The following is a 27,356-nucleotide window of genomic DNA, read 5'->3' on the forward strand; positions in this document are numbered from 1 at the left end:
CAGAGCGTTGGTGAGTCTCCTCGATCCCGAACCTCCTGCCTCCCTGGTGGTTTCCTCCCTAACTGTCGATGGAGGGCATGTGCCCGAATGCCCGCAGTTCTCTATCTCGATCCTGAGCGCCGCCGCCGGCTCACCTCGTGCGCTGGGGGAGCGTCTGAATTGGAAACATGGTACGCATAGGGCTGCGAAACAGGCTCGACTCGCAACCCGTGAAACCGGAGGCCAGCCTCCTCGCCTCGTGGCTCCCAAGAGCCCACGGGCCTGCAGAGACCCAGAGATACGACGATGGCCGTCAGGGGAGGGGCGGCGGGGAGCCGCGCCGTCCGGGCGGGCCGCGCGGCGCGCGGCGCGCAGCCCCCGGCGGTGCCAAACGCCCAGAACCTGGAGAATAAGCTCGAACGCCAGGCTGTCGCGGCTGCCTCACAGGGCGGAGACACGGAGTCGCCGCGCACGATGGACTCGCCGTCTGTGGCTGAGACTGGAGAACGTGCTACGCATACCTCCGAGCCTTCGCTCCCAGCGACTGAGAGCGGAGACACCGAGGGCGGAGACGGCAGTGCGGCGCACACGAAGCGGGAAGCGACCGCCTGCGGCTTCAGGGACGAGGCCCCCGCCACCGCTGCCGACAACCGGTCAGAAGGAGAGGGAGACCGCAGCGAGGAGGCGCCTCCGGGCTCGAGCCAAAAGGCGGGATGGGTGGCAACGCCGGGCAAACTGACTGAAGACGAAAGCGAAGAAGAAGAAGACGCCCTTGCTGCCTTCGTCAAACGCATGGGCGGCACAAATGTGATCCGACGAATTCTTATCGCAAACAACGGAAATGCGGCCGTTCGGGTGAGAGAGCAGCTGTAGCCCGCGTGGCAGGACACAGACATCTTGGCGGGGATGCGGGGGAGGGGGGGGGGGGGGCGGAGAGGTGGGTTCCTCGAGGCGTCAAAACTGCATGCATGCCCTATCGCTGTGTGAACGACAGAGGCCTACAGCTGTGACACGAGCTCCGATAGGCTCACAGGCGCGCGTCGACTCAGGGTTGCTTCCGCTTGGGGGGTCGACTGGGAGGAGCTTTCAAAACCATAGACCCTCAAGAAGTCGTTTACCTTGTTCCTCGACATTGCGGCTGAAGTGACGAGCGGACACGGCCGCGAGCGCGCGAGGAAACGTAAAAAGGGGCGGAAAGGCGAGCACGCCTGAGCCAAATCGAGCTAACGGGAGGGCTAGCCACTGAAGGGGGAGGGGAGCGCCAACTGTGTGTCGTGCGCGCGTGTTCGTGCGGCAGGATGCGACGTTATGATTTGCTTTGTTCCGTTTTTCTCAGTGCATCCGGAGTATGCGCCACTGGGCCTATGAAGCCCTAGGTGACAGCAAGGCGCTTGAATTCGTCGTCATGGCGACGGCAGACGATATCGATGCAAATGCGGAGTTCATTGCGGAGGCCGACTTCTACGTTGAGGTCCCACCCGGGCCCAACTCGAACAACTACGCCAACCTACACCTCATCGTCCAGGTGAGGCTTGGCTGTCTTGCTGAAAAAGCTGACGTCACGTGACCTTGCGGGAAAAGCAAAGGGGAATGGCGCTGTAAATCGAGGCATTCCGAGAACGAAGAGCGAAGAGCAGGGCGTGAATAGCTCACCTACATGCAGTGTATTCGCTGCCGTTCTGCTTTCGTGCGCCAGTGTTAGGTGTAATGACTTGAATCTTCGTGGGACGCAGAGGCGGTTTGGAGTAGGGCGGCGCGAGCCAGCTGCGGCGCGGATCGGAAGCCTGTTCACCGGATCGGATGCTGATACATCCCCCTTTTTACGGGTCTCGAACGCTTGGCAGCCGTAATGGCAGACTTTTGAAGGCCTTGCAGCTGTACGGCCATATGCTTTTTCTGCCCATTCACGAATACGTGCGAAGCCGTGCGCGCTGCCGCACAGACGGGCTCTCATCCGATTTGCACACACGCGGCGCCCTCTCTCTCTGTTTCTCGGGGCAGGCCTTGTACATACGAGTGTATGTATATATGTATATATATGAATCGCGTGCGTGTTCAAGGCGCTTGTTTGCGTGTGTTGAGTGCCTGCTGCTGGCTGCGCTGTGCAGACTGCGGAGACCTACGAGTGCGACGCCGTTTGGCCGGGCTGGGGGCATGCGTCCGAAAACCACCGGTTGCCAGCGATTCTGCGGAGTTTGAAGAGAAAGACGATTTGGATCGGCCCGAGTCCGCAAGCGATGCTCGCGCTGGGAGACAAAATTGGGTCGTCAATCATCGCGCAGTCGGTGAACGTCCCCTGCGTGCCTTGGTCAGGTGCGTTCGGAGAGGCCCTCGGCGACGCGGGGTCAGGGCTCGAACGCGCGCCTTGATTTCCGCACGTTCAGACCCACTTTCTGCGCCTGTCTACGCAGAGGACTGGGGGTCGACAGCCCGTGGAGGCTCTCTGGAGCGCACTCCCTCTACGACGGGGTCTCAAATCCAACGCACCCCCTAACTTTTTCTCATTCGTGTCAAAGCCGGCGCCCCCTGCCCAGCCAAAGTGCTTCGTCCGTCCGTGCCGCTCGAGCTGCCCAGCTTGATTCATCGGGCTGCCTCTGCATGCGGACGCTGGACGTGGCCCGGCTCGGCGTTCTAGGCCGGCGTGGCTACCGACGCCCAGGCCGAGGCGGATTGGATACGCCGCTTTTTGAGGGTTCATCCAGGCCCTATCGGCGTCGTTTGCGTCCGGATGAAACTCCCAGAAGTCTCGTCTCTGCGCGCGCTGTTCGTTTTTAGGCATGGACGTCACAGTGGATCTCTCGCAGGTCGACCCCGCCAGAGGCCTCTCTCAACACACGCTGGACGCTGCCTGTGTGCAGTCCGCGAAAGATGTATGCGACCCCGGAGTCGGGACAGTCTCTTTTTCAGTTGCGCCTCTGCGGCGCTGCGTCTCTAGGCCCAGCGACGCCACGCGCGGAAACACCATCCGCGGGAGGGTTTTGTCAGTCAGGCGGAAAACAGGGTCGCCGGAAGCGCGTCGGGGACCTAACCCCACGACGGAGAGAAAGAGCTTCTGAGTCGACACCCGTCTTCAAACAAATACGCCGCTGTGTCTTTTCGGGTGCATGCGCCTCAGGTGCTGGACTGCTGCGAGAAGATCGGGTACCCGGTGATGATCAAGGCGAGCGAGGGGGGCGGCGGTAAGGGCATCCGCCGCGTGGTGGCGGCGGAGGAAGTCGTGGACGCGTACCGGCAAGTTGTTAATGAAGTCAAAGGCTCTCCTGTCTTCGTCATGCGCATGGTGTCCGAGTGCAGGTACGGGCCTCCCGCTCCAAATTTTGTAGCGCTTCACTACTAGCTCGCCTTCCCCGCTGCAGGCCTCGCGCCGTCTCTGTGTTCAACTCGTCTAAGCGTCTGGACGTACTCAACGCCTTGCCTGCATCGGCGCGCCCCTCCGCCGCGTTTTTTCCTCGACATTACCGGCGTGCATGACTCTCCGCGTTTTTTCGCGCCTTGTCTTCTTGTGTTTTTCTTGAGTCCTTCTTGAGTCTCCCGTGTCGCCGTTCGCGCGGGCCTCGGGGTCTGCGCCGGGGTCTCGATTCTCGCGCGGGGTGTTCGTGTGGGGTTTGACCTGCGTCGGGGCCGTGCGTGACCGCCCTCGGTTCGAGATTTTCGTGGAACATGCCAGGCGCGGTCACCGGTAGTGCGTATGGGTTTCGTTTGCATTTGGGCCATTGTGTGCTTCTTTGCTATGGATGGCTTCACAGACATCTCGAAGTTCAGCTGCTTGCGGACAGGTCGGGGCGCTGCGTCTCGCTCGGCAGCCGCGACTGTTCCATCCAGCGCCGCTGCCAAAAAATCATCGAAGAAGGGCCTGTTGTTGCAGCCCCGCGCGAGGTCGTTCGGCAGATGGAAGAGGCAGCGTGCCGCATGGCCATGGCGGTAAGCCCAGAGGCTTCTCGAGAAAGAATCGGTATTATTCAGCCGCCGTCCTGAGCGCAGCCAGCTCTCAAAACAACAGCGGCAGCCCTAGAGGGGGTGCTTCCCCCCCCCCGCCCCCGCTCCGCTCTGCCCGCCGAAGGGCGAAGCTGTTTGCGAGAATTTCCGCGCGAGGTTTGCGGTATCGCTCACAAAGTCCCACCCATTTGAGAGGCGCGCGCCTCTGTCAAGGCGCGTTTTGCTAATCATCTCCTCCCTGCGTTGAATGCGTATCCTCAGTCCTTTGCTCGCATGTGCAGCATCTGCTGGTGTGCATGTGCCGTACTTCCTGGCTTCTGTTTTTGCTCACTTAGGTGGGCTACGAGAACGCTGGGACCTGCGAGTTTCTGTACGACCCGAAATCTCAAGAGTTTTATTTCCTCGAGGTGAACGCCAGATTACAAGTCGAACACGTGGTCTCCGAGTGTGTGGGTGACTTCAATCTGCCGGCCGCGCAACTGCAGGTACGGACGGTCAGCCAGCAGAGCAGAGATGCTTCCTGGCTAAGACCCGCACGCCTCGCGAATTCGTTGATATCTACACACATCTGTGCCCATGCGTGGCGAGTGCAGTGCGCAAGCATCTCAGAAGTCTTTCTGATCTGCATGCGTACGATATCACGGAAGCCGCTGGTCGGTTCTGCGTAATGAGATGCGTCAGGTCTCGCCTGCGCACTCCCCGGTCACGCCAAGCACGCCTGACTACGCTTCCACCTCGGAGGATCTCTGTGTACGTGTTTGTATGGGTGTGGCGCTGGAGCGTGCCGCGAAGCACTAGAAAACGCGGAAGTTTGTCGGGGTGCTCTGTTTGACCGGCTTTCCGCTCGCTGTGTGGCGCGCTCGACAGGTTGCGATGGGGATTCTCTTGGAGGACATTCCCGACATCAAGGCCTACCTCGACGGCGCGGCGGCGCAGAAGCCGATCGGGAACCACGTCATTGCCTCGCGCATCACCGCAGAATATGCCGAAGAAGTAAGCCAATTTCTTGTTTCACCTCTCCCGTCCCTTTGTCGGGGTGTCAATGCACTCATATCCACACATATGTATGTATATGTGTATGTACATGTATATATATATATATGTATATGTATATATATGTATGTATATTATATATATATATCTGTATACTTGTGTACATATGCTTGGCCCTGTGCACGTGACGCGGCGGCGCCCACGGCATGCGTCTGCTCTGAAACCCAGCCTGAGAATCCGCAGTGCTGACCGCATTGGGCTTGCCACAAGCCTCGAGTGCAAGCGGTTTTTGGCGCGTCTATGCATGCAGTCCTTCCGTCCCACCGTGGGACTGGTTCACGAACTGACGTTCCGGCCTTCGCGGTTCGTCTGGGGCTACTTCTCGATTGGAAGCAAGGTAAGGCACCCACTGCCTACAAAAAAATCGCAGGAAACACGCGGAATTCAGCGCGCAGGGTCGCTTCCCCCCCCCCCGCCCCCCCCCCCCCCCCAAGGCGCGCCGCTCACCTCAGCGTGAAACGCGAGGCGTTTGAGGCGGGGGCGCTCACGCAGCGCGTATGGCGTTTGACACGTCCGTGAGCCCTCCCTTTTCTGCCAGTTCAGGACGGTTTTGTTCTCCGCTTTTGTCTGTCTTGCGTGGCTGTTCAGGGTAACATTCATCCCTTCAACGACGCACAGTTCGGTCACCTCTTCGCGCAAGGCAAGGTGAGGCCCGCGTCGCGAGTGTTGTGTCACTCGCGCTGATGGAAGAGGCGTTGGCAGCGAGAAGGGTCTGAGGGGTTCGCGGACAGCGCGCGGCTTCGCGGCGGACGCGGGCCTCACCCGCGCGTGGGGTCGCGACGAAGATGCGAGGGGGGGAGCAAAGAAAACGGGAAAAGATCGACAGCGAGCGAGGCCGGCAGACGCTGGAATCCGACAGAACGAGAGAGAGATAGCTGCTGGTGGAAGGTCTCTATGCGACGATTAGTCCCGTTGGCTGGGATGAGACACGTTACCGTCTGTTGAATCTCGCCAGAGAGGCATGCGGATAGGACAAGGGGCCTGCGCCCGGTACAGTCGAAAGGGAGAGGACGTCTGGGATGGTGCCGACGCAGCGAGACAACGAAGAGTGTTTTTTCAGCTTCGTTCGCTTCTCAGTTGGGAGAGGACTTAAACTCACACGCAGCAATAGCGTAAGTCTGTCTGTGTATGTGCGATTTGCCGGCGCCTTTCGTCCTTTTTAGGATCGGCGAGAGGCCGTCAAGCATATGGTGCTGGCCCTCAAGGATATGACCATCCGCGGAGAGCTGCGAACGAACGTCGAGGCACTCATCAAGATTCTTGAGCATCCCGATTTCATGTAAGACATCTCCTCAGTTCCCGGGTGCAGGTGCTTTCACAGGTGGGCTACAGGAAACCGGCGCATCCTGCAGCCCAGCACTTCGCTGTCTATATATATATATATATATATATAATGGAAGACACCCCTACATATATATATATATATATATATATATATATATATATATATATATATATATATGCCGGCATGATGCGTGCTGTGCACAAGCAGGCATCTCCTTTCGACCTTCACAGTTTAGTCTTGAAGAGGCTTTTGTGGCGTGCGGTCGTGGCCTGCGTCTCCGTGTGCCGAGGCGCTCCTTTCCCTTCCGTGAATAACGCTCACCTGACCGCCTGCGTATGACGCCGCGAACGGAGAGAACGCACACAAGAGCTGCTTGAGGCACGCGTGTTACTTGGGGTTCAGCAAATTGGGTTTCGATGCACGGCTTCATTCTTTTGTTCAGGGCCAACGAGACGCACACGACGTGGCTCGAGCAGAAAGTGAATTTCTCCAGCGACAGCAACGACGTGTCTCCAGTCCTGCTTCTCGGGGTCCTCCTCGCCGCTGTCTTCGAGTCCTACACGCACTTTCGAGAGTCTGAGGAGGAATTTGTCAAGCGAGTGAGTCTGGCCGCGCCTCAGGACTGATGCATTGGTGGAGCCCTAGAGCCCCCCGGCTCGACTTCCCGCGCACTCTTGCACAGCTCCTTGCCTCGTTTCTCTGCTTCTCCAGGGCCCGCGTACGAGTTGTGCATCGTGCATATTGGGTCTTTGTCTACCTCGCGATTCATCTTCGAGTCCACACATACACAAATCTGTCTCTTGCCTGCCTGTCTTGCCGCGCCGATGGGCTTCTGTAGCCGTGCCGTCCGGCTGTCCGCCCCTCCACGTGTCTCCTGTTGTGTAACGAGCGCCCTCTCTGCGTGTCCCGGCTGTCGCCTGTGGCCCGTCTGGCTTTGCGTTTCCGTGTGAGCGTCTGCGCCCTCGGATTTCGGCCTTTTCTTCCTGCACGGGTTGTTCGTTTCGCGACTCGCAGTTTGCCTCTGGCTAACGCGTGTGCGTCTTCTTCTGCGGCTCCCTCAGGTCGAGCAGGGGCAGCTGCCACCTTCGATTTCGGTTTCGTACGAGAGCTGTCTGGTGTACCGGGCAACCAAGTTCACGCTGCAGTGCACCTACGGCGGACAGAACACAGTCGTCGTGGCGCTGAACGACAGCAGCACTTCTGTGCACATTCGCCGCATCACGTCAGCGGGCGCCGGCGGCCCGGGCGCTGAGCAGCGCGACGGAGGCTTCCTCGTCCGCGGCGGCATCGACGGCAAGAGCCGAAAAGTCTACTACAAGGAAGACAGCACCGGACTGCGCGTCAGCTTCGACGGAACTACTTACACCTTCACTAAGGAAAGCGACCCGACGCAGGTAGGTTCACCCACAGAAGAGGAGGCAACCCTCAGTCGAGGCGGAGAGCGCGAAGGGAGTACAAGGAGCGCTATTTTGAGGAAGACGCCCTCCAGAGGCCCGTTTCGGGGGGGGGGGGGGGGGCGGGCGGGGAAGGGGCAGCATCTCCTGACCGGAGAGACAGCAGAGGCGGCGGGACCGCGGCGCAGACGTGAGACGCGGAGGCCAGAGAAGGATCTAGTGCAAGGCTTGATTTGGTGACTCGGGCTGACTCGGAGTGTGCGGGTTTGAAAGCCCCGGGGTGTTCGTGTCTCCTCTGTCGCCAGGTGCGCCCGCCCGTAAGCGGAAAACTGGTTCGCTGGCTCGTGGGCAACGAGCAGAACGTGGTGAAGGGGCAGTCGTACGCGGAGATTGAAATCATGAAGATGTATATGCAGCTGCACGTCGAAGAGAGTGGCAAGCTCATGCATGCCATGGTGAGAATGCACTTTTTCTCCTTGCGCGCCTGGCCTTTCTTCTCTCTTGCTTGTAAGCTGTCTCGCTCTCTCCGCTGCCTGCGTCCAGTGCGTGCCTTGGATGTCGCTGGAGTTCCTGCCACGGCTGATGGATGTCTGTTTCTCCGCGTGTGGGGAAATGCGTTGCGAGATCCACGGCGACACCGAGGATTTTTTCTCTCTTTGCTCGAAGCCGTCGCTGCGTCTCTTTCTTGACGCAGAAGCGGCAAGGAATTCTTTTTCTCCGCCCTCTGTGTCTCGATACCCTCTCGCGGGTCGCCAGTCGTGCCTCGCGGCTGTGCAGACGCGCGCGATCTCAGATTGCAGCATGCCCCGGTCTGTCTGCGCTGTTTCGCTAGAGACGTACCACAAGGATCGAATTCTCTTCATGTTTCGCAACGACACTACTGCGAAAGGGGCTCTCTTGCTCGCCGTCTGGAGCGTGTCTGGCTGTCGCGTGTTCCGTTTTTGTGTTCAGTCCGAGGGAGCCGTATTTCAGGCAGGTGATTTGCTGGCGACGCTCGAGTTGCCTCCGGGGGTCGTCGTGCCGAAAGCCACGCCGTTCAAAGGAACGTTCCCTTCCTCGTCAGCGTTTTCCGCGTCGGAGGAGAGTGAAAAGGCGCGCGAGAGGCAGGCGAAGCTTGAGCAGCAGCGCGAGGCGCACCAGCGGCGCCAGCGCATGCTGAACCCGCTGCCGGCCTACAGATCCTGCCGCGAGCAGCTTATGAACGCGCTGAACGGCTACCAGATTCGTCAAGAAGACGAAGATGAGGCCGTCGCCCGCTTCTTCGAGTGCATCCTCAACCCCATGCTACCCATCTCTGAAGTCAAGGAGGTCCTCTCCGTCATAGGTGCGTCGGCCCCGTCTCCTCTCGCCGCTTTCAAAACAAAAAAAGGCAACCGCGACAGTGAACGAGCACATACGCTTCTGCAGATCAAATAACAGGGTTCGGAGACTGTGTGGGAAACACACCTGCGGCGCAGACTCGGCGGCAGCTGTGTTCGATTTGGGAGATCTCCCGCGCTCGATTCTGGGCTCCTGCAAGAGAACTTTGGGCTAAAAGGCCGTGCTGCGGCAGGCCCTAAAAGCTTGACACCAGCGCTAACGGAATGGCGAGCCCCGTAGCGTATGAGTAATCTGCGGGGATACAGCAAGCTCCTCAGGTTGCCACGGTGAATGCACCTGTAAACGACACAACCATATATATCAATATATGCTTATATTTTTATGATTGAGTGTTAGGAATTAGGGTGTACATATTTGTATGTACATTATGTATACAACCATGTGTTCCTCGTGAAATTTGCTTGCCGCGTCGCTTGCTGGGGAGGCTGTTTCCTGTACGCTGCAGTCGAGTGACGTGTTTCGTTTTGCACTGCTCACTCTCCCTCTCTCTGTCTTTCTCGCTTCAGACTCTCAGCTTCCGGAGCCGCTGACATCGCGCCTGCGCAGCATTTTGGCGGACGCAGAGGCGCGGGCCGTAGCGGCCTTTGGCCTCGAAGAAGAAGAGCAGTACCGGCACCTCACGCCGCGCGCGTGCAGCTCGCAGGCGTCTCAGCGCTCGCCGTCGACTGCGCCGTCGAGGTGCGAGACGGCGAGAGGAAGTAGAGAGGAGGCGCGAGGGAGGGGCCTGCCCGGCGACGGCCGGCCTGCAGGCGAGGAGACGACGCCGGGGACGTCAGAGCGAGACGGTGCTCCAGTGCGCAAGGCGCCCCGACGGGAGAAGAGCCCTGCGAGCTCGGGAGAGCGGAAGACCAAAGGAGGGAAGGCAAAGTACCTCTCTCCTGCGCGTCTCTCGCCCTTCGTCTTCTCGCTGCCGCCCTTCGCTCTCGAGCTCCCTGTGGAGGAGTGCTTCGCCGCCATCGAGGCGCAGCTTGCGCTGCAGGCGGGGCGGGTCCCCGTTGGAGCCCAAGGAGCCGGTGCGGCTGTCTCCGCCGGAGGAGACCCTAGGCCCGCCACGGCGGAGGCGAGACCGGACGCGGAGGACGCAGAGGCGGGAGGCAGCGAACACACCGCACCGTCCACGCCGGTCGTGGCTGCAGAGTATGTCGGTGTGTCGGTGACGCGGGCGCAGTTGCAGCCTCTGTTTGAGTGCCTCAAAAAGTATGAACGCGGCCTCATCATGGCCGCTGCGAAGGACATCTCCCGAGTCCTCGAAAAGTATCTCGAGGTACGTCCCACTGCCTCTGCGGCAGGTTTCAGCTCGAATTTCAGTCGGCAAAGCTACGGGGCGCCCTCTCAAGGGGATCTCGACTGCCTAGTTGCCCACCATTCTTGCAACTGTCCGCTTCTCCACTCATCGCCTCAGCTGTCTGCCGCTACTCACGTGTGTCGGGAAATACTGCGTAGAACCCGCTTGCGTGGGGGACTGCTCACGAGGCTGAGCGTGGGAGTTGCGGGCCAGATGAGCCCCGAGTCAGCTGAGTCATGGTCGTGGTTTGTGTGTGTCTCCTGTGCGGCTTCGCAGGTCGAGGAACTCTTCGAAAACAGCCGCGAGAACGCTGCGAAGAGTATTTCGATGAAGAGGACGGAGGTTGACTCTGCTGCTTTGGCGTCCCTCCAAAGAAGCCACCAGGCGCTCAAAAGGAAAAATCGCCTGCTCGGCCGCGTCTTTGAGTTCATTCGGAAATGCCCAGGTGAGCGTGGAATCGAGAGGGCGGTCCAAACGCCAGCAAAGTGCAGCTCGTAGAGCGCAGGACGGGGCTTGAAAGAGGATTCGCGGAGAAAGGGATAATCGGCAAGACACGTGGGTGTTGCGGAGGGACCCCCAACGCCGTCTCAGAGCAAGCGTAGACGAAGAATGGGATCATGAAGCCTGACCACGTCGCGGAGGCGCCAGAGGCGGAAAGTCGAGAAGCATCCGGGAGTGTGGATAGATAGCAATCTCTTCGTTGGCTTCTGCGAACCGTTCGCTTCTCCTGCGTTGTGCCCAAGCGCCCTCCCTTCGGCTTGGCTGGCCTGCCGTGTGTGAGTTGTTCATCCGTCTGCTGGTCTTGTGCTGCCTCTGTTTTGGCCCTCAGTTTGGCAATCGCCGGTCTTTCTTCAGCGATACATGCGTTCGTACTCGCATTTTATGGAGTCCCTCCCGCACCTGCACGACTGCCTCCAGCGACTGTCGAGCTTGGGCGGCGGCTCGCCCGAATATGCAGGCGTGTCTCTGCCGGCACGGCAACTGATGTTGATCAAGCGACGCAAGCCGCTCGAGGAGCAAGTTCGCTACGTCGTCCACCGCATCTCGCATCTTTCGAACTCTGGAATCTTCGGCTCCAGCCCAACCGCCGCCCCGGTCTCCTCCTCGACCTCCGCAGCGGCGGCGGCGGCAGCTGCTGCCGTCGCCGCCTCCGCCGCCGCCGCTGCAGCTGCCGCCGCCAGTGCCGCTGCAGCCGCGGCGAACGCCACTGCGGCGGGCTCGGGCCCCGGCGCAGGGGCCCTCGGCCACGGGCCCATCGCGGGGGCAGGGCCCGGAGGGGCGTCCAGGGCCGGGGCCGGCGGCGCGACCGCGGGCGTGCATTCGGTGGGCGCGTGCCGGAGCCGCCTCGCCGTTGCGGCGGCGGCCGCCGCGGCCGCGACGGCCGCAGTGGCGAACCTGAGCGGGCCGCCGTCGCCTGTTCTTCTGCCTGTCGGGCCCGGAGGTGGCGGCGCGGGGACGCCCAGGGTTGGCGGCCAGCCTTTGCGCCTTTCGGGTAGCGGGACGAGCCCCGTCGCCGGCGGCGGGTGTTTCTTCGGCAGTCTCGACGAGCTCCTTTGGGATTTTCACGGCTGTCCCGACAACGTGCTGATGTGTCTCTTCGTGCATCCGAACGACGAACTCAAGCGCTTCGCCCTGCAGCTCTATATCAGGTAGGTTGTCTCTCCCGCTGGAAGCGCCGACATCGAGAGGTCTGCGGCGGGACGGCGAAGCCGAAATGCGAGGTGACGCGTGGGCGCTGCGAAGCCTGAATGGAGCTGAGGAGGACAGGGAGGCACCGCGATGAAACGCACAGGAACGGAGAAATTTGTTTCGGATTCTCTCCCGTGTCTGTTGCGTTCACAGCCGCCGCTATGGGCGTCACGGGCTCCACGAGATGCGGATTCACACTGCTGGCGAGATTTGGGAGGGCGCGTACGCGCTGTTGGACACGTTGAGCCAGGGCAAGACGCCGCCAGCGATGCCGGCTTTGCCTTCCTCAGTGACGGACTTCTTGTCTGTTGGGCACGGGTGCTCGCCAGCGTCGAACGACGCTCACTTTCCTCCTCTTCTCAACCATGTTCACTCGCACAGTCACGCCACGACGCACGCCCACAGCGGGACCCCGCTTTCGCTCGGGAATTTGGACTCGGAAGGCGAAAACCCGGCGTTCCACCCGTCCTCGTCGCTCGACCCCTGGAACCTCTGGGGCGGGCCTGAGGTCTACGTGCAGCGCGCAAACCCGCTGCTGGCGGTGTGGACTCACCACGCGGCGCTGACGCAGGAATTTCTCAGCGAGACCCTGGACCAAATAAAACCCGCGCCTCCCTCCGTGAGCGGCGGCGTAGCGAGCCCTCCACCCGTGTCGAGAGCGGCGACATCGGCCGCGGTGTCGACCGCCTGCCTCGCCGCCGCTCCAGAAGCCGAGAGAGGCGATCTCAAGAACATGGTTTCTGCCTGCGCATGCGCTGGCGGCCCGGTAAGTGCTGCGTGGCTCTCGACATAAGCACCAAGAGCAGGCGGCGCCACCCCTCGTTAGAGTAAAGGGATCCAGCGGACATTCACTCCGCTTGAGGCTCTCCTGCAGCCGTCTCGCGCACGTCTCGTCAAGTCGCTGCTTCCTGTTTCACAGTCCGTGACCTTGCCTGAGACGATTTCGCGGCCGCGGGATCCGTTTTTTGTCTGCATCTTTTGCGAAGCAGCTTGGCCATCCCTCTTTGTTCCTCAGCGCGTTGCTCGTGTCTCCCTTTCCTGCCTCGACTGTGATGGGTTCGTCTTTAGGCGTGTCAACTGCCCAACAGGCTTCCTCGCGGCACGGCGTCGTGTTGCTTTTCTTTTCTTGTGCGCAGGTGAGCGGCGCAGATGGCGTGCGGCGGCCTTCAGCGGGGCTGCGCGACCACGACGAGGCAGTCCGCCGGGAGCCTTCAGAGCTCGCGGCGACGTTGTTTCGTCGGGTCTCTTCTAGCGCCGATCTCGGGACTTTCCCGTTTGCAGCGTACGCGGCCTCTGGCAAAGAAAAGTGCCGCGAGCGCGCCCCAGGTCCCACGTCTTTCTTCTGCCACTCCAAGTCTTCTCTTTACTCTCCCTCCTCCGCGACGGCCGGGCCGCAGTCGGCGAGCGCGGCTTTCTCCGCGAGCGCCTTAGCGCCCATGTCTTCTGGGCAGTCGCTGCCGGCTGGGCGCCCGTCTTCCTGCCCTGCGTCGTCGTCCAGCTCGGCGCTTTCTTGCTCGTCTGCGTCCGCCGCCTCTTCGGCGTGGTCTTCGGCAGCCGCCCGGCGCGTCTCTGCCTCGTCGTCATTCTCCTTGTCCCCGACTGAGCGGAGCGAGGGGCGACCCTTCGAAGACGCCGAGGGCGTCGACGGGGGCGAAGTCTGGGAGGCACTGGGCAGCGCCAGCAAGAGCCGCCTCCGCCATATTTTGACTTGCTTCGGCGGCGGCGAGAACGACGAGACCGGACGCATCGCGCGCTCGCAGCAGACCGTCGCGATGGTCTTCGACGGCATCCAAACGCTTGAAAACGACTTCGGCGATCGCCTGCTCGGTACGCAGCGATTTTGGGCGAATCATGTTATGACGCCGGGCGCGGTAGGGAGAGATCGCAGTCACCAAAGCCTTCCCGCAATCTGCGATGTCGCATGGCGCGCGTGCGTAGAGAAAGCGGATCTCTTAACCGCAGCGTGTTCGCGTGCGTGCCCTCAGTCTCTCCTGCCTTCCTGTGAGACTGCGTGCGGCGACACACCCCGCTCTGCGTGCCGCGGTTGATGCGGAGCCGCTGTGCGGCCCTTCCGGTTACGCGGATTCCTGCGGGATAGGAGGGCCTGCCAGCACGTCTGCGCGCATAGTTCCTGCCACCGTAGAGCGGTTAATTCTGTATTTATCTGGGTTTCTTAGTGTACTCGTTCAGGTCGTTCGAGCTGTGCTTCTTTTGCCGTCGTGTGCTCCTGGCCTCTCGCACGGGCGCGTGTGTCTGGTTCGCATTCTGTCTGTTCGTTCCCGACGATTTCGTCTGATACATGCGACTCCATGTCGGCGCTGCCTCCGTTTCCGCACAGAATACCGGCGCATCAGCCGCGCGATGCCGCCACCGCCGCCAACGGTCGACGGAAAGATTTTGCAGCTTTTCATCCTCGACATCGCAGACCCCTCGAATGCGGTAAGACGCAGAAGCCTCGTCCCTCTATAAATTATTATATGCGATCCAGAGTTCTATTCGTGAGGATCAATAAACAAAGACATCCTAGTTCTTACAAAATTGAAGCTGATTCGTTTCTCTCTTCTTGCTCATCCGGTCCTTGACTACGACTTTCCGCCGCTGCCGGCTGTCGTAGTTCTCCGCGATCGTTTGTCTCGCGGTATCTGTGTGGACGCACATGCCTCTTCGTATTCCCCTCGGGCCTAAAATCTTTATGCGATTTCTACAACCAACAGGCTTTCAAAACGTATCCTTGGTATATCCGCATCTGTGCCTTTTTGCTGTATATAGCTGTCTCTCTGTGTCTTTAGCGTCTGTCTCCCTCCTTGCGGAAGTGCGTTTATTTGCGCAGAAATAGTCTGTGCCATTATCGTTGCATCCCGCAAGGCGTTACGGACGTGACTATCTTCTGGGCGGGACGCCTCTTTGGACCGCATGAGCGTCGACCGGAGCCTTGCTTGTGACTCGCCAGAGAGACAAGAGGGCGTTTGCTATGATGCGCTGCGCGCATGCAGGCTGCGAATAAAGAGGCCCAGTGTTGTGCGGTGATTGGGCACCTGCTGAACGAGACGGCGTCAATCCTGCAGAGTTGCAACCTGAATTTGGTCGCCGTCGTGCTGTTGTCTTCTTCGTCCCCGGTCTTCCCCTCTGCGGCGCGCACCGGCTCCGCGTCGTATTCGCCGGCTTCTCCGTCCGCTGCGGGGGTCTCGGCTGGGGCCTGCGTGTCTCAGCCAGCGCCTCCTGCGGTGATTTCGGACTCACTGGTCGACGGAGGCTTTGGCAGCAGTGCCGCGATCCCGTCGTTGCCCGCACGGTCCGCGGGCCTGTCGGACTTTCTGCGGGCGCACTTCTCGGAGAGCCCCGACGAGAATTCGAGCGAGACTGAGACGCCGCGATTCTTCTACTTCCGCAATGTCTACCGCCTGCCCACTCCTGCCGTCCTCGCCGCCTCTGCCGCCTGCAGGCATCTCTCTGTCTCGCAGTCGCCGAGCCGTCCGAACTCGACGAGCTCGACCCCGTCGCGGTCCTCGTCCCCTGCCCCCCCGGAGCGCAGCCGCGCCGCCGGTGAAGACGGGAAAGCTCGACTTGAGTCCGCAGTAGCGGCGTCCACTGCCCTCCCCGCGTTGCCTCCGGTGCCCTTGGGTTCCTCGCAGGCCCCGTCTGTGGGGTCGTCCTCTTCGGGAGCTCTTCACGAGGAGGAGTCGCGGGCGGGAGGCGCGCACGAAGGCCACGCTGCGGGCGGCGAGATGGTCGCCGCCTGCCGCGCGGCCCCGGCGCGTCCGCCGCCGAGCTCGCTCGCGACGCTTTCGCGTTCCTCCTCGGTTGTCGTCCCCACGTTGCGGTGTTTTGAGGAGGAAGACTTGATCAGGAACACTTCGCACGCGCAGTTCGGGCTGCTCGAGCTCTCGCGCTTCCTGCCCCACTTCCAGGTGCGGCTCATCCCGACTTCTGTCCCCGACGTCCACGTCTTCAAAGCTGTTCCCAAGGCCACCGGCGCCGCCCCGTGCCCCGGGCTCCCGACCGCGGTCCCCGGCGGGGCGAGTCGCGCGGGCCCGCCGGTGCCCAAGCCCGCTCGCGGCGCCGCGGCAGCCGGTGAGATCCGCAGCACGTCCGGCGGCCACGCGGGGCGGGAGACGCCTCTCCTTGGAAGCGAGAAGGAGAAAAAGCCTGCACCGACGACGGAGGCCAGCGGGACAAGGCCCTCGGCGTCGCATCAGAGTCGCGCGGGGGGCGGGAGTCGGTATTTCGTGCGCGTCCTGGTCACAGTCTTGACGGGACACTCGTGGGCGGCCCAGAAGAGCATGGGAGGGGCAGCCGGCGGGGCGGGCAAAGGCCTGCGGGAGCGTGAGGCTGTGGAGAAGGACGACCTCGACGATATTCTCTCGGAGCAAGAGCGGCGCTTCGTCTGCGGTCTGAACGCGCTCGAAGTGGCCTGCAAGTCCGGTGACGTCGACGCGATGGCGGGGAACCACCTTCTCTTGTCGACCTCGATTCTCTTCCCGGCCTCGGCAGGCGCCCCCGCGGGATGCATCGGCCTCAGCAGAAGCAGCTGCTCGGCTGCCTCGGGCGCCGGCGCGGCCACAGGCGAAGGGACTGGAGCCCAAATGTGCAGCGGCGCGCCGACCGCGGTCGTCCATCGCGTGTCGCCTGGAGCCCTCGAAGCGGCCGCGCGGAAGTTGATGAACCAGTACGAGCGCCGCCTCGCGAAAATGAACGTAAAGAAAGTCGAGCTCCGATACATGCAGAGAGGCATCGCAGGTACGCGTTTCCGTATGTTTTCTTTCTTTTTACCCACCCTCCGCCATTCTTGCGTCGCACATGTGTCTTGCCTTATATTTTGCAGAGTTGTTCGCGTTTCTTCAGCACTTGCTATCGGCTCACGTGCTGCAACAAACGCCTCCGCTCTCCCCCAGTCTAGCAACCCCGGTGGCATCTTTTCTTTCCTCCCCCTCTGTCGCTGCGATTCATTCCTCTCCACAGCATCGTGTGCGTGTCTCTTCTCTCTTCGCGGTGTGTCCCTTCCCTCTACTCCCCTTTATTCTCCAACTCTAGACGAGATTTTATGCGGAGTCCACTCCAGGCATCTTGTACGCGATCTGGGCACGAGAATCTGCGCTTCGAGGGCTGCCGCGTGCTCTCTTTTCTGCAGGAAGCGAGTGCCCCTGCGTGCCCTTCCGGCTGGTCGTTGACAATCCAACGGGGCAGTCGCTGCGGATTCGCAAGTTCCTCGAAGTCACAAACCCGACTACGGGCGAACAGGTCTTCTCTGCGCTTGACAACCGCGGCGCATTCTCGCTGAGCGGCGCAAGCTCGGGAGTCTCCTCTCTCTACTCCTCGCTCCCTTCCTTCTCCTGCCGCGGCGCGGCCTCCACAGCTGCATTCTGCGGGGCTCCGCGGCACATCTCCTCCGTGAAACTGGGCGACGACAGCGACTTCGACGGCCGCCCAGTTAACGTGCCGCATCCGCTCCCGAGTGCGCTCGACGTGCGGCGCGCCCAAGCCTTCACCGTCTCCACGGTGTTTATCTACGACTTCCTGGTACGCACAAGGGAAAGGCCCTCGACGCGAGATCGCAGCTGCGCTGCGCCCGAACAGCAAAACCGAACCTGCATTCACACTGGATGCTCTTTATTCCCGTGGATCGTGTTCTACGTAACATCTTTGTGGAAGTTCATCTGAGCGCGCACTCGGCAGGCGCGTTTGCATGGTTTGCATGGAGAGACACAAGCTTACAAGGGAGGCGCCAGGCAATCATCTCGCGCCGTGGGCAGCTTCACAGACGTTGGCGCATCTTTCTCGAAATGAAGAGCGGCTCTCTGTTCAATAGAGAGCTAATTCGTCACCTGCCAAAATATAAGAATACCAGAGGACTGATGGTGGTGGCGACTGGATGAGCTACTCGCGGCGCGGAGAGAGAGGGCGGCCCGAACGAAGCCGGCAGCTAGCGATAGCGCGACACGCGAGGCAGGAAAAAGAAGCTCAATCCGCCACCCGCCCGCGTCGATGCGCCTTCTCTCGCTCACTGGCTGCGCTGCTGTCTACAGGATCTCTTCGAAGAGGCGATTCGGAAGCAGTGGCGGACGTGCCCTAAGTATTTCCTCCCCGCGCTGGTTGAAAACAACGTAAGCCCCGCGAGGCCATAGCCCTCCGGCTGGCTGGTCGCGAGTCTCGCGCGAAAGCGCCGGCGAGTGCGAAGTCTGCCTCTGTTTAGACACATGAGACCTGTGTTGAGCTCTCAGTTCCGAGTGCCCTTTGCCGCCTTCGGCCATTGGAATTGGCGCCGCAGGCCTGCACATCGCTTCGATTGTCGCTGTGTCTACTCAGGCCTCGGTGGGCGGCAGTCGCGGCACTCCCGGATACAGCCCGAACGCGGACAGCAGCACGGCAAACTCGTTTCATCCTGAGAGAGTAAGTCGCCGGTTTTGTCTCTCATGACACGCAAGGCACAGGGGGGGGAGCGAGTGTCTCAGGCGGCTGACCGGATGGGAGAAGCCGCTCGCAAGGGGCGGGTCTTCAGACGCCGTGCGCAGCACTTTGGGGTAGATCGCTACCTCCGGCTGTCGCCGTTTCAGCCTCTCCAATGTTCGCTGAAGTGAGAGCTGGCGGCGAGCAGTGCGTGGGCGCGACAATGCAGGCGCGAAGCAAAGCTGCGCGAGAGCAATTCGCCGGCAAGTGGCCTTCGGCGTGTGAATGCGGAGTGCAGCCGGGCCGCACACACTGCCTCTCAGCACAGGTAGCCGGCACTGATCGTCGAAGCTCCCAGTCTGTATTTTTTGCAGGTCAGGTGTTTTTTGAGGGTCGCGCGTGAGAACACCTAGCTCATGTTTATTATATTTGATGCTTATATAAAAGGTAGATGCTGAAAGCTCTAACTATTGAGCTGCCGAAAATGTTCCTCGGACCTACTTTCTAAAATTATGAAATAAGTTGCGGCGTTCTTCGTTCGATGCGGCTGCAGGTGTTTGAAGCGACGGAGCTGAGGCTGACGCGGAAGGGCGAGCTGGAAGAAGTTCAGCGCGAAAAGGGACTTAACGAGTGCGGCATGGTGGCCTGGCGCGTGACCATGTACACGCCCGAGTTCCCCAAGGGCCGGCGTGTGATTTTGATAGGTGGGTGCGAGCAACTTGAACTACAACACTAGAAAAAACTCATCCCTGTCTGTCACTTTACAAGCACTCTATTCTCCCTTTCGTTGGTCGTACCACGCGCGTGCGCGTCCCTCGAGACGGCTCGTTTCCCCGCAGTTGAGAAGGCGGCATCACATGGCCAGCGGGCGTCGCGGGTGTTTGCCTGGCGTGTCGTGGAGCTTGAAACATACTTGCGTGGATAGGTGGCACACAAGCGTTTTCTCGCTTCCGTTTTCTGCTCTGCTGGCGTGTGTGTGTTTGTGTAGGGAATGACGTAACGTATCAAATGGGGACCTTCGGCGTGACCGAGGATCTCCTCTTTCAGCGCGCGTCTGAAATCGCGCGAAAAGAGGTAGGCGAACCATTCGTTCTGGCCGCAGCATCCCCCGTCGAGGCTGGCACCGCTGACGCCGCTTTCGTTTTTTGGGTCTCCTTGATCCAACACACGCGGTCGTGCAGCCTGCTTCGCGGCTCGAGCTCCGCGGCCGGCGGTCTATTCTTGTCTCCTCATTGTCACGGCCTCCCTCGCTGGATACGCTAAACTCTAACTGACGTGCCACGCCTCTCCGCTCCCGCGGGTGTCGCGCCCTTCGTCCTTCTCTGTCTGTGTCTCTATCCATCCGTCGCCTACTCTCCGCCTCGTCTCTGTTTCCTTTAAAATCCAGATTGGTCAGCTCCCATTGTCGCCACTTAGCCCTTTCAGTTTCCCGTGAAGCGCGGACAGGGGCGGGTAGAAGAGTGTGGGCGCGACAGTGCATGAAACCCTAAACTCTTTTCAAAGCCTGTGTTTTTTCGTCTCTACCCCGTGGACGACTCGTCCGGAGTTGGCGTAGACCCTTCGCGCCCGCGTCCTATATCTCGCCGGTTTGCTTTTGTTTATTCCCCCCCCCCCCCCCCCTTCCCCTCAGGGCATCCCCCGCATCTACATCGCGGTGAACAGTGGCGCGCGTATGGGCCTGGCGAACGAAGTCCTTAAGCTCTTCCGCGTGGAGTGGATCGATGAGGCGCAGCCGCACCGGGGCTTCAAATACCTCTACGTCACAGAAAAAGATTACCAGCAGCTGATGCAGACTGACTCCATCGTCGCCGAACCGGTTCAGCACCCGGTCGAGGGAAAGGTAAACTGCAAAAACACATATATCTTCACATATATATGTCGGTGTGCACTCATGTGAAGCCCGTATATGTGTGCCTACGTAGGCGTGGATGTAGTGCTTGCGCGCGTGGGGCCTTCCCTGGCCTCGAAGGATCCTGCCGGTTTTATGCAGCTGCCTTGACATAATACACATATCTATGCGCGGAGCTGGTGCGGAGCGACTTCCGCTTGTGTGCATATTGCTGAACTCTCTAGCGTTGTGTCGGTGTAAGAATCGCCGGCGTCCGGCGCTTCTACTCACTCTTCATCTTCCGGTCTGCGGCCTCTGGACTCTTTGATGTATGTTGCCGCCGTCTGAGGCGCGTGCCGCGTGTCGGCTTTTGCAGGTCTACAAAATCACGACGATTGTCGGCGCCCAGATCGGCCTCGGCGTGGAGAACCTCTGCGGAAGCGGTGCGATCGCGGGAGAGACGGCGAGGGCGTACAAAAGCACCTTCACGATTACGTTCTGCTCAGGCCGCTCCGTCGGGATCGGCGCCTACTTGACGCGCCTTGGCCAGCGTGTGATTCAGAAATCGGGTGCGGCGCGCAGACACTCGAGACCTCTGCATGTGTCTGTCTCTCTGCTGCCTCTGAGGAGAGGGGCGTCACACGGCATGACCGTGCGTGTCTTCTGTGCATGCTTGCATCTGCTTGGAAAGGAACGTGTCTGCAAGTATGTGCGTATCCGTGGCTTTGGAGCCGTAGAGCGTCTGTGTGTCTCACAGCTGTATAAATAGGTGGAGGCGGATTCTAGAGACTCACTGAGGCGGATGTGACTCCCCGTGAACATCTGTGCACTCGGTAGCGCGGCGCTCGGATCTGTCGCACTAGGCGCGCAGCTATATAAATATATATATATGTATATATAGGTGTGCATGTATGTGTATGATTATATGTTTGTATGCTCATGTATATGTGTGTATGGTCTGTGTCGGTTTTTAAGATGGTGCTCGGTGGGCGTGCCTGTTTATTTTTGCAGTGAACGCGCCGCTGTTGCTCACGGGCTATCAGGCGCTCAATCGTTTGATTGGTCGGGACGTCTACTCTTCGAACGACGAGATCGGCGGCATCGACGTCATGCACAAGAATGGCATAACCCATCTAACTGTCAAAGGTAAAACCCCTATCGCGATTTCCACGCTTATGCACACGGCCATGAGGCGGCGACAGTATTCGAGCTCGAAACAGGCAGATCGGCGCTTCACTGTTTCTGGGGCTGAGCGCGTCTAGGCTGAATGCACTGCCGCGGAGCTGCTGTGCCTCCTGAGGCTTCCTTTGACTGCAGCGTCACCTGTGACACCCAGTCCTACGGCTCATAGGCAACTTCATTACGAAACGACCCTTTGACTGTAAAGCGTGGTGGCAAGCCCGCGTGTAAGGCGCACGGGGGGAATGCTGTGTTGGAGTGCACATCCTTGATGCGACTTACAAGGTGCTCGGCGTGGGCATCTCGAGATGATTTGCGCTTCGCCAGCTCGCTGCCGCCTGCATGCGGAAAATCCCCAGGGTGGCGTGCATGCACGCAGAGGACTCCCCGTTGCCGGTTACTTTTTTTGCCTGATTACCTTCTCTCCCGCGGAGACAATTTGCGTGTTTCGCCCCTTTTCGTCGCGCGTGCAAAAACTGCGGCTCGCTTTCTGAGTGCTGCCTTGCGTGTGAGCCGCGTCTGCGTTGGGTGTGTCTCTGCCGGCTCGTGTCTCGCGGCTGTTCCGATTGATTTCGCAGACGACATCGAGGGCTGCGAGGCGATTCTCGACTGGCTGTCGTACGTGCCGGAGCACCGCGAAGGCCCGTTGCCCATCATGGTGGATCCAACAGACCCGGTCTCGAGGCCAGTCGCCTACAAGCCTGCGCGCGCCACTGAGGACCCGCGCTTGATGTTTACGGGTAAGCCAGGCGCCAGGTTTCGGCGGCGGAAAAAAAGCGAAAAATCTAAAGGCAGCGGGCGGAGACGTAGGTGACGATGCGCCGGCAGGCGTGTAGGAAGAAGCCTTCAGACCCAAAGGCGAGCGCGAGTCACGGTCTTCGAGGGGACGGAAAGCTCGAGGAGGCCGCTGGAGAAGACCGATAAATGCCTCGGGCTCGCAGCGAAAAGGCGTGTGCCACAAGTCATTTTTTTAATCGAAGTGCCAAATTCGCATCTTCAAATTCTCACTGACGTCAACGAACAGCATGGTGTCTACGCTTGGGTTGAGAGGCACGCTGGGACTTCCACGAGAATGCGCATACACGGAACCCTGAGGCGCTTGTGCGTCCAGGGAGTCGATGCGTGAGTCCTCAATGTCTGCGTGTTTTCTTTCGTGTGCCCGCCTGCATGCAGGGTGCATCGATCCGCAGGGGTCGTGGCTGGGCGGCGTCTTCGACAGAGGCTCGTATCGAGAAGCGATGGCGGACTGGGCGCGGTCGGTTATTATAGGGCGTGCGCGTCTCGGCGGAATTCCCGTCGGCATCGTCGCCGTTGAGACCCGCGTAAGCCAAACGCGCGAACGTGTGCAAGGCGCCTACGCGGCCCAATAGAGGCCAGACGTGCGGCAGAGGAGGGGGGGGGAGGTTTTTGGGGGCGAAGCCGAGAGCAGATAGACGCTTGCCGTTCCACTCAAGCTTCTTCGTTCGTCAATACCAGAAACATGGGATGACTGCCGGTCTTGCGAGTGTGTCCTCTCGGGCGTTCAGGTAACAGAGGCCAAACAGCCGGCGGATCCCGCGATGCCGCACACGTCGGAGATTCTCCTCACCCGCGCAGGTAATTTCGTCATGGCTTTGCTGCGCGCGAGTGTGTTTGGATCCTTGTTGCGGTGGGCCGCTGGCCCAACAGGGACACTCCGCCGTGGACCTGTGTGCTGGGATCTGTACCAACTCCGATTTGCCGATGGCGGGGGCCCCGGAGCTGCCTCGCCGGCACCGAGGAGTCTCTACTAGCACGTGTGGCCGAACAGCTCCCTGTTTCAGCTTGCGAGGGAACATACGCATTCACACATACGTATGTATATATGTATGCATGCAAGTATGTGAGTTTATATATGTATAGGTAAAAGCACGAGTGTCGGGCCCGTCTGACAGAGCCCATGGCCGCTGTGTTCTGAGTGCAGTTGCTTGCCGTAAGCTGGCCTCGTCGGCGCAGAGACGCAGGAGCTTCGTTTCGCCTCGTTGGGCGAGCTCTGCAGTGCTCGTGTCGCTCCTACCTGAGCCCTCTGCCTTTCTCCCTTTGCCGCGTAGAATCATCAACTGCACCAACGTCGGCATGTGTCTGCATCTCCGTCGTGTTGGTTTGGGGCCCGCTTCTCCGTGCTCCAAACTGTGGATCTCTGTCGAGTTCATCTTTCGCCGTTTCGTCTCGTGGGTGAAGCAGCAGCATTCCAGCAACCGCCTGTCCCGCGTCAACCTTATTTCCGGTGTGCGCGGCTCTTCTTCGCTGCGTGGCCTCAGGTCAAGTCTGGTTTCCCGACAGCGCGTACAAAACGGCGCAGGCGATCTGGGACTTCAACCAGGAGGAGCTGCCGCTCTTCATTTTCGCGAACTGGCGCGGCTTCTCAGGCGGCCAGCGGGACATGTTCAACGAGGTACGCCCCTGTCCGTGGGCTGCGGTCGGCACGCGCGCGACGGCGTCGAGCTTGCGATCCCGAGAACCTCTTCGTGCTGCAGGGAACGCCGCAGATTTCGCAAATCTATGGCACACCTATGTGCGTTGCACGCAGTCTACTCGCGCATCACAAGTTTTTAAAGGTGTGCATCAGGGCCCGATTGAGGCGTGGAGGGTTTTCACGTGGTGCAGCGGCATGGAAACGCGGTATCTACGTTGCGTTCAGCTTCGGGCCTCGTGTCGCAGGTAGTGTGCGCCTCCGCAGGCGCAGAAGACACACAAGGATGGTCAGCGCCGCGGTTTGAGCTTGTCTGCTGTTTCGTTGCTTTGCGACTGCCAGGTGCTGAAGTTCGGAGCCTACATCGTCGACGCGCTTGTGGGCTACAAGCAGCCCTGCTTCGTTTACATTCCTCCAAAAGGTGAGAGTGGCAGCATCGCAGGGCCTCGAGCGACTCATGCAATACAAGTCTGCAGGCGTTGTTTCCGTTCGCCCGCGTACACACGTGTTTGGCACCCCCAGTTCTTTGCATGTGCGTTCGCAGTTCGCCGCAGTCGCACACATGCATTTGTTAATGTATATGAATGAATCTGCGAGCATGTACGCAATCGCGTCGGGTGAACATGGAGTACGGCGACGCATGCGATGTGCACAGGGGAGCTGCGCGGAGGCTCGTGGGTGGTAGTAGACAGCCGCTTGAACGCAGAGCACATGGAGATGTACGCAGACATCGAGAGTCGCGGAGGAGTGATGGAGCCCAGCGGCACGGTCGAGATCAAATTCCGCGACAAAATGCTCATCGAGACCATGCGGCGCCTCGATCGCGTGACGAAGCAGCTCGAACAGGTGAGTCGTGCTGTGAACCTCGAGACGCCCCCCTTGGCTTGCCCACTTCCCGGCCAGGCACATGTCCGCATGCGTACGCCGACTATGAGGCCTGCAACACATGTACATGTATACGTGTAGAGATAGGTAGGTGCTGCATAGATATATCTGTATCTATTCACATGCGTCGATGGACTGCATGGCGCAATTTGCTCTGAGCATCCAGGAGTGTATCCGTCTATGATGTATGCGCCATATCATTTTTTAGCTTTCGTGTGGACCGATCGCTTCGACATCTGCTTGCCGGCTGACGAAGTGATGCACAGCCCCGCTTTCCGCGTGTGTAATCCATGCGGGCACGCGTGAAAGTTTCTGGATTTCGCGCCGCATCTGCTGCGGTTTCCGGGCGCTTTTTGCTCTGAACACACGGTAGTGCGTTGGGCCTGACTTGCATCTTGCAGGAAGATGCGCTGCTGGCCAGTGAAGGCCTTCCCATCGACGACCCACGTCGCCAGGAGATCAAGGAGAAGAAGGAGAAACGGATCCAAGATCTTTTGCCGGTCTACAAGCAGGTGCGTTAGGCGGAGTGCAAACGAACTTCCATTCGTCTGTTGTGCGCTTCAGTATCTCGTGTGATGATTGGTGCGTCGTGCGCATTTCACTCCGGACCCGTGCGGCATGCGTGCAGCGAAGTGCTCTCTCAGTTTCGACAGGAACGGCCGGGCCCAGATGACGCGTGCCTATTGCGTGAATGCGTGTGGCGGCCATACCCATATATGCATATATATAAATATATAATTGTCATCGTTGCCTTGCATCCTGAGAAGCCCGCTCACGTATGTGTGAGCAGTCATACATCCATATATAGGCTCAGATACCCCGACGCATCTGAGCAAGTGCAGCGCCGCTGGTCATGCATTGCTGGTCTATCGTTGAATGCGAGAAGCGTTTACGTCTTCTTTTTCGGTCTCAGTCAGGCGAAACGCGTCGAGAGACTCAGGTGGACGGGCCCCATAGCGGCCTTCGCCGCTCGCCGATCTTGCGTTCGCGTCTGAATGGCTCAGCTGTGTGCGAGTTCAATCTCGCTGAGCGGCTTCGCGTGACGTTGCTTCTAGCATCTTCTCTGGTCTTCTGAGTGACTCAGGTGGCTATCCACTTTGCTGACATGCATGACACGGCCATTCGTATGAAGAAGCGCGACGCGGTGCACGACGTCGTCACTTGGGAGAAGAGCAGGAATTACTTTTATTGGCGCCTGCGCAGGCAGCTGATTCTCTTCAATCTGCGGAAGGAAATCACGATAGCTGATCCGACGTTGAGTCTCATTCAGGCGCAGAACCTCGTGTTCAAGTGGGCCGATGAGGCAGGGCACAGTAAGTCTTCCGTACGCCGCACGGGGAACTGACCCAGAGGTCGTGACCACGCTGCCGCAGCGCCGACGATTCCGCCGCGCATGTGCATCTCGTGGCTGCCGCTCGCCTGTTTCTGTGTCCGCGTGTATTGACCGAGCAGGCCGGTGGGCCTTCTGTCCCCGATTTGTGGCGCAAAGCCCCGGCTGACGAACTGTTCCTCTCATGTTGATCGCCTGCACGTGCCAGCAGGGCCTTCTGTTTCCGGCAGGTGGAGGTCTCGCCTCCTTCCATCTCGCGTGCCGCGCATCCTAGAAGGTTTTTTTTCTTTTCGCGCGAAAGGCGCTCTGCTGACGTGCGCTGCGTACCTCCGGATAACGAAAAATAGCCGGACATGAATGGGAGGGAGCGCGAGCGGGCGGTCAACCGCGCCGGGAGCGACCGTGCACCCTGCTTGTGCCGGCCTCGATGCGTGGTAGTGTCTCGCGTCGATTCGCACCTGCGTTGCGGATTTTTGTCGAGGTTCTTCAAAACAACGCATCCTGTGCATTCTGTGTGATGGAGCGTGCAGACGTCGAAGGGAACTACCAATTTGTCCAGTGGGCCTGCCACAGCATCTCTTTCTTTGCGGGCAAACTCGCGGCCCTTCGCGCGGCACACCAAATGCGGAATCTCCAGAGCTTCGCACACGATAACCCGACGGCATTCTTGGAAATTCTTCGGCGCCTAGATCCAAACCTTTACCGCCATCTCGAGCGTGAGTCGTTGCGGAGCGGCTTGCCGCAAACGGGATGCTTCCGGTGCAGGCTATCGCGGTGAAGGCCGGGCGCCTTTTTGGCAGGGGTTTTTGTTTGCTGCATTGGCGCGCGTACCAACGGCGTGCACGTAGCGGCTGCCGCCCTGTGAGGATCTGCGAAGGCGCCCATCCTATCGTCATGGACGTCTGCTGAGGTACTCCGAATAATACACGGGGTCGTTCCCGCACGCGACGGAGGCGGCCGCGTGTGATGTCGTTGGTGGATGGCCTCGTCTGTACAGAAAGAGAGCACCACAGCGAGGCAGAGATTGTGAGTGTTGAAACTGCGTACGCAACGGATGGGCCGACGAGCCCGGGTGCCTGACGGCGAGGCTTCAGTGCACGTCTGCGGCAGCCTTACCATTCCGCGGTGTGTCCGTGCGTGCTTGTGCAGTTGTTGGAGCGGTTTCCGAGCAAACGCAAAACAGCACCAGCACGCAGAGGTCGATGGCCGCGCTCTCTTTGATTACAAAGCCAAATGCCCCAGGGGAAAGCTCGAGTGAGGCTGCGGATATCCTTCCAGCGAGTCACCTTCACTGAGACAGGGTGTGACCGGATGTTAG

The 27,356-nt window shown here is 60.0% G+C and overlaps 1 protein-coding gene across 1 annotated transcript; it reads left to right on the plus strand.

Moving 5' to 3' along the window:
* Window positions 1-285: 285 nt before the first annotated feature.
* On the plus strand, window positions 286-27,333 carry BESB_039410 (uncharacterized protein; the record flags this gene model as incomplete). The annotated part of the gene is made up of 40 exons (XM_029362527.1): window positions 286-834; window positions 1,316-1,504; window positions 2,088-2,292; window positions 2,755-2,849; window positions 3,095-3,273; window positions 3,726-3,900; window positions 4,251-4,400; window positions 4,783-4,908; window positions 5,219-5,305; window positions 5,557-5,613; window positions 6,132-6,247; window positions 6,696-6,852; window positions 7,315-7,647; window positions 7,953-8,102; window positions 8,599-8,971; window positions 9,534-10,291; window positions 10,589-10,757; window positions 11,142-11,961; window positions 12,155-12,767; window positions 13,138-13,828; window positions 14,340-14,440; window positions 14,995-16,738; window positions 17,130-17,518; window positions 18,025-18,102; window positions 18,305-18,388; window positions 18,939-19,089; window positions 19,374-19,459; window positions 20,016-20,225; window positions 20,590-20,782; window positions 21,225-21,359; window positions 21,971-22,132; window positions 22,566-22,714; window positions 22,919-22,988; window positions 23,672-23,805; window positions 24,166-24,244; window positions 24,479-24,669; window positions 25,110-25,220; window positions 25,793-26,021; window positions 26,569-26,754; window positions 27,188-27,333. 40 exons carry the CDS (start codon window positions 286-288, stop codon window positions 27,331-27,333), a joined length of 10,620 nt encoding a protein of 3,539 aa, XP_029221492.1.
* Between the last annotated feature and the right edge of the window lie 23 nt (window positions 27,334-27,356).

The sequence above is a fragment of the Besnoitia besnoiti genome, chromosome II (assembly GCF_002563875.1).
Source record: "Besnoitia besnoiti strain Bb-Ger1 chromosome II, whole genome shotgun sequence".
Classification (NCBI taxonomy): Eukaryota; Apicomplexa; class Conoidasida; order Eucoccidiorida; family Sarcocystidae; genus Besnoitia; species Besnoitia besnoiti.